This window comes from Ischnura elegans, chromosome 13 (assembly GCF_921293095.1).
Source record: "Ischnura elegans chromosome 13, ioIscEleg1.1, whole genome shotgun sequence".
Lineage (NCBI taxonomy): Eukaryota > Metazoa > Arthropoda > Insecta > Odonata > Coenagrionidae > Ischnura > Ischnura elegans.
The window spans coordinates 10,631,605-10,641,034 of NC_060258.1; the positions used below are offsets into that span (position 1 = coordinate 10,631,605).

Genomic DNA, 9,430 nt, shown 5'->3' on the forward strand with positions numbered 1-9,430 from the left:
TTTACCGCAAATATATTTTATTTTGTGAAACAGCGAACTCTTTTCTTAACCTTTGCGCATCATGAAGGAATTTCACCATGTTACGCCAACCACCATCGCATGTATCACAATTTGTGTCATTTTTTCCCTCCATGTGTTTTTTAATGTTAGCTTTTTTCTCTGCATAAGTGTTTTAATTGTGGAACTAGCATGTGCATTTGCGTAAAAAGTTGTCAGCAAATATGTAAATGATTCATTTTATCTCTTATGACAGTGCTGATACAATTAGATATTTTTAATACTATTACCTTCTGTTTCAATCTTACTTTTTTTTTGATTGATTTTTTGTAATTTTTGTGCATAAATTTTTGTAAATGTAAGCATATCCATTAGTGTAAAAATCCGGAACCTGCTGATGAGTAATTGCTTAGCAGAACCATGTGATTGAAATTTCTTTTTCATTTAATTGTTCCAATGAGTGTTTTTTCTCTTACGAGATTTCTTTTTGTCATTTTCTATTTATGGACATTGGAATAATGAAAAAAAAATTTTGGCACTATTTTCATGGAAATATTTTATGTACCTTCTTTAATATTTTTCTGTACTAAAAGATATTATTAATAGTTAGAGGTAGGCTATTTTCGTTTTTGACGAAATCGCGAAATTTCTTCAGATGATTAAAAAACACGGAGCTATCACTCGAAGATGCATTACCGCTAAAAAAAGTGGAATATTAAGCATTTCGTTTTCACGAAATCCATACTATTTCGCGAAACCCATACTATTTCGCGAAATCATTAATAATTCGCGAAATCTGCCACGAAATGATTGTATTTTATCGCGAAATTTCGTCGAATGCGGCGTATGGAAGATGCCCATCAACACAATTAGATGTTTTGTAGTTTTTAACATGCCGGAAATCGATCGCGTTAATTATTTTGAAGCATAGATTTTCATTTTTAAAACTGAGACCATAAGTATCTGGTAAACCTCTCGACAATTCACTTCGCACTCAGAGAAATTCCCTCACTGTACTGAAAAGATGAATTCAAAAACGTAGAACAATTCGAGGAACGATAAAGTGATAATATTATATTACTTGCTGATTACGAGTTCCTAAATATCAGAACATCAACGAAGGTCACCATTCCAAACGCTTTTTAAAAATTCGTTAGCGCGAGTTGAGCTGAAGCGAACTCACGGCAAAACTAATCGGAAAAGCAGTGCTTCCTCGCACTTTCTCTTGCGGCAGTGGACAATAAACGTAGTGTCGGAATGTGATGTTCAGAAGTCCCTGGCAGGATTTCATTTACCAATTTATGCCTCTTTTTCTGTCTGTACTCCGCGAGGTTAGGGTTTTTGCCGATGCGTAGTGATGCGTAGCGGGCAAGCCGTCTCCCTTGTGACTGTCGCGTAGTGGGCTTGCCGTCTCCCTGGTGAATGCAGGTGTCTACCGCCGCGCGCTGTTTTTCGCTTTCAAACTCGCCAGACTCATCAACACAAAGTCACGTTGGTAACTACATTGTAGCTGTATTGCATTTGGAGCATTTTTGAATTGCATCACTAGTTGAACATCGACAGAAAACAGTGACGTGGAGCTGGTGAGAGGACCCACTTCATGGTATTCGTATTGTGGAAATAACGAAAGGCAGAAAGACTGATTAATTGGGTATTCAGAAATACTTAAGAGGTTGATAATGCCTAAAGTTGTGACTGTGTTTCAGAGAGTGCGAGAGTATGAGAAAGAAGGATTTTATGTGTTTGATAAAGCAAAAAAAATTATGATGTGCAAGTTTTGCAATGTCATTGTGGACTGGAGCCGGAAAGACACATGTGAGAAGCATGTCAACGCCAGGGCTTCTCATAAAGCAAATAAGGAGAGGGTGATGTCTGAGGGAAGATCAAAACGGCAGACTTCGATTTCTGAAACATTGGATGCGAGCAAACGGGCAAGGCAAGAAAAAGAACAATTCACAAAAGACACGGTGAGGGCATTTGTGAAAGCTAATATACCTTTGTTTAAAGTTGATCACCCAGCTGTTAGAGAGTGGATGGAAAAATATATTCCAGGGGCAGGTAGTCTTCCTCATTCTAAAACTTTGAGGGATGTTTATTTAAAAAACATTGGAGAGGAGGAAGAAGTAAATCTTAAAGAAGTAGTTAAAGGGAGAAAGATAGTGATTTTATGTGATGAAACCACTGACAGGAAGGGTCAGTGTGTATTTGTAGTCTTATTTAAAGTGCTTTTGCTTGAAGAAGGCAGCAAGCTTTTCATTGCTGCTTGTAAAGTGCTCCAGAGTGCCACCGCCACAGAGTGTTCTCGAGTCTTGGTGGAGACATTAGGAAAATATGGTGTGGACTATCAAAATGTACTTTCATTTACAACAGACTCTGCCCCATATATGACAAAATGTGCTGACATTATAAAAGTGCTAACGTCATCTACACTCATCCATGTCCAGTGCTGGGCACATAAACTCAATCTTGTGGGAAATATGTGGGCTATTGGACTTCCTGAACTAAATGAATGTGTTGTGAAAGCTAAAATGGCTTTTCTTAACACCAGAAAAAGGAAACATCATTATTTGAAGTATCTTGAAGACAAACATGTTACCCCAAAACTGTATCCCTCACCAGTTGCCACCAGGTGGAATGCTTGGTATTGTTCCGTTGCATATATAGATGAATATCTCCCTTACCTTGCTGATTTTTTCAAGTTTGAAATTAAGGACTCTAATGACAACAGCCCCTCTATCAGATATTTCAAGTGCCTAACTGTAGATGAACTTGCGGGTTTGAAATGCCAGGCAAAGTTTGTTGTTGAGCATTGTTCAGCCAATGTTGCACTTTTAGAGACACTGGAAGGGTCGAATTATCCTTTTTCTCATGTCCTGAGCGTTAAGTTGTTAGACCTAAAAAATGGTTTCCAATTAGTTGCTGATCGGCAGTTTCGATCAGAAACTGCTAACCTGTTGCAATCACCTGCTTGCCACTCCAGAGCTATAGAAGCACAGTTGGCAAATGTTGGAAAAGAAGCAGTGTTAAAACTTAATTCTCTTGTAGCTAATGACCCAGCAAAAGACTTCTGGGAGGCTATGGGCCAACTTTTCAATCCTAGGAACATTATTGCAAGTGGGCTGCATGTAAATCATAGTTCTGTGTCTCAGTATGTAAAAAAATTGCCCTTGCTTAGTGATCTACCCATAATTGATTTTACTGAAGCTTATTTAGCAACCAAAAAATGTGTCATTGATGCTGCAGCTACTGGCGAGGTTGACCTAATGGCTATTGTTAAGAGTCTTAGCTCTGATTATCCTAGGTATGCAGAATATGCTTTTTATTGTATGAGTATTCCTGCCTCTAATGTTGACAGCGAGAGAGCATTCTCAGCGTACAGCAACATTATGTCTGATAAAAGGACATCGCTGAAACCAGAGAATATGAAGACACTAATAGAACTATATTTTTGCGAATAAAGTCAATTTTTCTTATTGGCAGAATTGTGGATCGGAAAGACCCAATAATTTATTTTACTTCCTATTTCATGACTTCTATTGCTGTATTACTCAAATATGCCTTAGTGTCCTTTTCTTTAATATTACATAAAAATTTTCAAAAATATCTCTTACACTGAATGTTTTATTGTGCTTTAAATTATTTATGCTTCAACATTTTTTCACCGAAATTTCATTTATTTACCGCTTTTTTGCGACGAAATCCACCATTTTATTCACCGAAATTCAGGAATTTTATTCACCATTTTTCACCAGCTCTATTAATAGTATATTAAGATTGAGTTTATGCACTTTCTCAGCTGATTAAAACCAGCTGGAAATATTCACCTATCCCAAGGTCAATTTAGGTCTAGGCTCGGATGTTAAGTAAGAGAATTCACCCTATCCTACACTGTCCCATCATGCCCGACCCAGGAATCTTCTCACGATCTGGCAGGTCTGTAGTAAAACAGCTTTTTGCCCGAGGTTAATCAGTTGTTTTTTAATTCCCAGGTCTTCGACTTCTTTTTTGAATCTTTTAGACAAGACTCCCTCCGCAGAGATTATCAGTGGGTGTATGTTGTCGTCTTTCAACTTCCAAATATTTTTTATTTCACCGGCCAAATTCTGATATTTTTGTGTTTTCTCTCTTTCCGTAGACTCGTTTTTATTAATGTTATTATTATTAATATCATTATTATTATTAATATTATTTTAATATTATTTCTTCTCAGAGCAAGCCCTCAGTTGTCGGCAGATACGAGTCCGATGGGGAGGAGTGGACTCCAAGAAATTTCTGGGGGTCGGACTGGGGGTCGGGTGAGAGCAACTCGGATGAGGACGACTACGACGATGACTTCTCGCTGTCCTCTAGGAAACGTCCCAACATCTTGGCCCGGGAGCGGCAAAAGAGCCGACACAAGCGCCACAAGGCCGATCGAGGGAGTGACGGCGATGTGTCGCCTCCGTCGCCGAGGCAGGGCGGAAATGCGTCGGACGGCGGGAACGTACTTCTGACCTCGGCATCACCTGGTGTGGACGTGGGGAACCTCATCACTCGACTGCAAAAGTCCTCTTCCGGAGGTTACATCGTCATGGTCAACCCAGGGAGAGCCCCCACACAAAAATTGTGCTTTGTATCCCAAACCGGTGGCGGCACGGCGGGTACCGTGAACGCCTCCGTGCCTGTGAATCCCGGTAGAAGTTCTCAGGAAGCGGGCCCAAGCCACGGCATGCGGTTGGATGGATACAAGGACCACAGAGGGTCAGCGTCCGTGGCTGTCAGCAGGCTGCGCAATCAAGCAGCAGGTGGAACGATTGTTAAAACCTCCGTAAACCTCCCGGAGGTCGCTCGAGTCGACACTTCTCCTGCGGTGGTCGATGACCTCAGTGGAGACCCGGGGGCTGAAATGTCGAACGATGTAGCCAACGTCCCTCTAGCTGTTCCGCCATCGCAATCACCGTCTACCGTCATTAGCATAGGCCGTCCAATTGAGGCAAACAATCGCGTTGATGTGGATACTGTTGCGATAAGGTCCGATGGCGGTCCTGAAGTCGAAAAATCGTCGGATAGCCTCTACAAAGATGTTGTAGGTGCAATTTTTGGGTGGACCTCAACGTCACCGGTGAGGACCAAGAGTGTTATCGAGAGAACGGGCAGGCAAGGTTCCCAGAGTGGCGCCAGTTCAGATTTGGGAGTTGCCTCCACGCTGATGACGAGGGAAACTGCTTCGAGAACCTTGTTTAGCGATGATTTGAATGCAAGGGCCAATGATGTTGAAGTGACTGGAGGTGTTGCAGTTTTGAATAGATTTGTTCCAACTAATGGTAGCTCAGAAGAGAAAACTTCATTAAGCACGAAACCTCCGGAAACGGTGAACGTACCATCTGAATCTTGGAGGAGCGTTGGATGTGTGAACACTCAGGTTTGCCAGTCATTGGCCACCGTAGAACGTTCGACTGTGGTTCCCAGCACAAGCTCAAATCTTTCAAGGCTACCAAGTGCAGTGACTCCTGGAGCAAAAGTATCAACAGATGGCAGTCAAGGGAAGATCCATTCCTTGTCTGACGTTGAAAAGAATGACCACCGACAACAATACCCGAAGCCTGGGGGTTCCGTCAGGGATTTAGTTCAAATAGCGACCCCGCACAGCGATATTACCTTGCATAATTTATTGCAGAGCGCTCAGGGGAACCCAACAGGCATAGCCGTGGTGGAGTGCCCCATTTTCACCACAGCCAAACCTGCAAGCAGGACTCCAGCGAAAAACGTAGCGGTAATACGCCCAATTGTTGACCAGACAAAGTCGATGGGGAGAAGTGGGTCAGATTCCAGCACTTTGGTCCACAATGGCACAGGGAGATACAGTACCGCTTTACAGAATGTGGCTCCTGAAGGTGTTTCTGGCGGTGGTAATGTACGTGATCCATCTGCAGTCATGCCGCAAGTTGTGGGCCCAAGCGAAGAGGCTATCACCTCTAACGATACAATCGTGCCCTCGGAAGGGATGAGGTCGTTGGGTGAAAATGGGGTCGGTTCACTGCTTGAATCCGCGCACAACTACCAGAGTGATAGCTCCCCTTCGAGCGACCGGGGTAGGGGGATCCCTAACACACCCGTCTTCAAAGAAGCCCATCTCACGGGATACCATCCCATTGCTGGAAGTTCCGAGAGTCTGGGCAGAGTGGAGGGAGTGAGGCCGTCCAATCAGGAGGCTTTGAAGAGCATCCCGAGGCTGGTTCGGAATATTCCGGGCAGTACTGATCACAGTTGTGAAGGCACAGTCATTGGCCCCACCATGAATCCACGGAAAGGCCCCGGATTTGTGGATATCAGTTTGGATAGTGAAACCACCAACATACAACGGCAAGGGCAGAAATATCCAGATTCTGTTCGTAACAGCTCTGATGGAGCACCTGTCAGAAAACCACAGGAATGCCAGAGACAACTTTGCTCGGTTGTCAAAAGTTCCGAAGGTACATCCGCGAGGAACAATACGATAATGCTGGAAGGGCAGAATAATTCAGGCTCAGTTAGGCCCAGTTTAGATGCTGCAGCCGTCAGGAATCTGCAGGACGTCCATGGACCATCTTGTTCAGTTGTTATCAATCCCAATGGCACGATTGCAGGGAACAATACAATACCACAGGCAGCCCAGAAGGAGACAGTTCCCATTGGGTGTAGGTCTGATTGCACGGCCTCCTCAACCGTCGCTAAACTCAATTGGGACTCAAGGCAAGAAGAGGCGGTGTTCAAGTGTCTGTGGTGCAGCGATATGCCCCTTGGGGTCACGGCGCTCATCCATCATATTCACTACAACCATCAGGATGTGGTGGCCGAGTTCACGATGGCGCCATTGGGTGCTAAAGGGACTGTGGGTGAGGGGAAACCTCAGCAGATCGTGGTGAACGTGTCGAAGGGCGGGGGGAGGGTGGAGGTGGTGGGGAGTGGTGCGTGCAAGCCAGCAATTGTCCAGAGCATCTCGATCAGCGGAGGAGACGAGGAGGCTTGCGAGAACATGTTGGTGAAGTGTGTTTGGTGTGGGAAGATCGCTCACAGGTTCATGGACCTCACGCAGCACATGAACAAGGAGCATCGGGAGGAGTTGCTGGTGCTCATATCCTCGCAGCAGGTGGGATCGACGGACACGTCGCCCACGGCGAGCCGTCCGACTCCTCTGAGCTACGACTACAAATGCGCTTGGTGCGAGAACGTGTGCCCCACTTTGTCCACCCTCGAAATTCACATCAGAGTGCAGCACCCGGAACAGTTAAAGCAGAGCAAATGTTTGGGTGAGCTTACGGCCCCTTCTGCGGCGGAGCTCCAAGTGCACAAGAACACGGTGGGTACGCATGAGTTATCGGGACGTCAGACGCAAGGAAGCACATCCCTGTCGAGCAATTCTGCCGCGTGTCTAGAATATAAATGCAGGTGGTGTTTGTTCGTGGCCAGGTCTACGATCATTCTCGAAGAGCACATGGAGAAGAATCATGCGGATCTGATCTGCAGAATGCAATTGCACCCCAAGAAAGCCCAGGGGTCGATGCCGAAGCTGGAGTCTGTGGAATCCACTCACATCAGTGTTAAGCAGGAAGTGAAGCGGACACTGGTTCCCATTCCGGAACCCGGCAATTTCAAGTGTCGGTATTGCCCCGAGGAGTTCCGTTACAAGAGTGCGTTGAAGGAACACAAGAAGGTGTTTCATAGCGTGAGGGGCCTCCGCTTGAAGAGGACGAGGTCGAGACAGGAGGGAGGAAGGCCGTCCGCCAATGATTCGAAGCAACCAGCAGCCAGTACCAAGGTCTACAAGTCACCCCGTGGCATCTTCATTGACTCGGCGGGCAAAGACGAAAAAGTGAAGATCATCCCGTCTCAGTCGAATGCCCTGGGAAATGTTCGCGGTGAGGGTTCTGGTTTGACGGAGGATGGAGGAGCAAAAATCTCTCCTGCTGATGGTTCGTTGGGCTGGCAGCGACAGGTAACGGACGGATCTCGCAGCTCCGCCGCAAGGAACACTGGTGGCGAAACACTCTCTGCGGATGAACAAACTGTAAAAAATCGCGAAAGTGAACCGTCCACTTCAAAGTCTGAAGCTTCGAAAGTCTCGGAAAATCAAGCGGTCAGGTGCTCCACGTGTGCTCTGAGTTTCCCGTCCGTTGTGGAAATGCAGGCTCACGTGGTACGGAGCCACTCGGAGGTGTCAGAAGTGACGGGGACGGTATTGAGTGAAGGCGAACTGAAAGCCACGAACGCTGGTGGCGGGGAGGAGAGGGGAGGAGCGGAGGCCAAGACCACCAAATGCCGGATGTGTAACCTCCAATTCGCAATGCACTCTGAGTATGTGAATCACTTTGCGAAGGTGCACATGCCGGAAGTGTACGAGAAGCAGAAGCAGTTGCAGAGGGACAGACTCAACAGAGGCGTGGGGGTGACCAGCAATGCTCACACCTTCTTGTGAATGTTTCTCTTCTCTTCCGCGCGTAGGTAAGAGCTTTGTTGCTAAAGGATGAAGTTATATCCTCGGCTCATTGGTTGCTAACTAAGTTTGCGACAAGATGTTCCAGCGGCTCCGGCATTTCAGGCATCGACTTGTCACCCATTCTGAAGGCTACTGAATGAATGCTTAACCCTTTCACTGCCACCAGGCTGATATATATGAGCTCTCGCTGGTTGAGCGAAAACTGCCGGCGGCCAATTTATCGGCCCGATTACCCTTGTAATTCTTGTCGGAGCACGATTCGAGCCAAGAGCTGCTAATTATTCAATATATATTGGCTGTACAACAAAATTCTAGGCAAGCTAGCTTTGTTGCTAAAGGATGAAGTTATATCTTCGGCTCATTGGATGCTAACTAATTTTGCGACAAGTTTGCCCGTTGAAAAAAAGAGTGATTTTTATATCCAATAAAGTACGGTAGTACGGTATCTGCTGTTACAATCACAATTTTCTCGTGTCAATATGAGCTTAGTATTTTCAGAATAATAAAATATGCCGTGTCAGGAAAATGTACAGGATTTGTAATCAATATGCGATCTATTTTTAAAATTGATGCCAAAAAAATGTGTGTGGTTGAGAGTGGTGGGTGGCGAAGTGAGGGAGGTTTTTTATGGGGTGGTAAACCCCCCCCTTAGAGCCCAGAGTAATTTTTAAGTTTAATCCAAATTACTTAATTTTAATTTTTATGTGAATAGTGTAAGGATAAATAAAAAGGCCTTGGCAAAGCAGTAAAACTCACCATTTAGAACCATTTATCGAAAAAAATTTCTGGGGGATTATCCCTGCACCTCCTGCTTATCCTGGCGCATATTTCATACCCCCACCCACCCACCCCAGTAATAGTTGCACCTAAACCCCCCTCCTAGCCTTAATTCTTAGCTGCGCCCCTAGTTGAGTGTGTTTCATAGGTCTGTTTGAACTTTTTAAGTGAGACTTTGAAAGCGTGACTCAAAAGTGTGGG

The 9,430-nt window shown here is 45.1% G+C and overlaps 1 protein-coding gene across 2 annotated transcripts in view; it reads left to right on the top strand.

Annotated features, from left to right (window-relative positions):
• The window catches only part of LOC124170124, a 41,171-nt gene extending 32,048 nt beyond the window's left edge, over positions 1–9,123 (top strand). For both annotated transcript variants that reach the window (XM_046548812.1, XM_046548813.1), the window contains one exon: positions 4,208–9,123. In XM_046548812.1, the coding sequence (XP_046404768.1) occupies positions 4,208–8,431 (4,224 nt within the window). In that variant the 3' untranslated portion in view covers positions 8,432–9,123. The remainder of the gene's footprint in view (positions 1–4,207) is intronic.
• Positions 9,124–9,430: the final 307 nt, after the last annotated feature.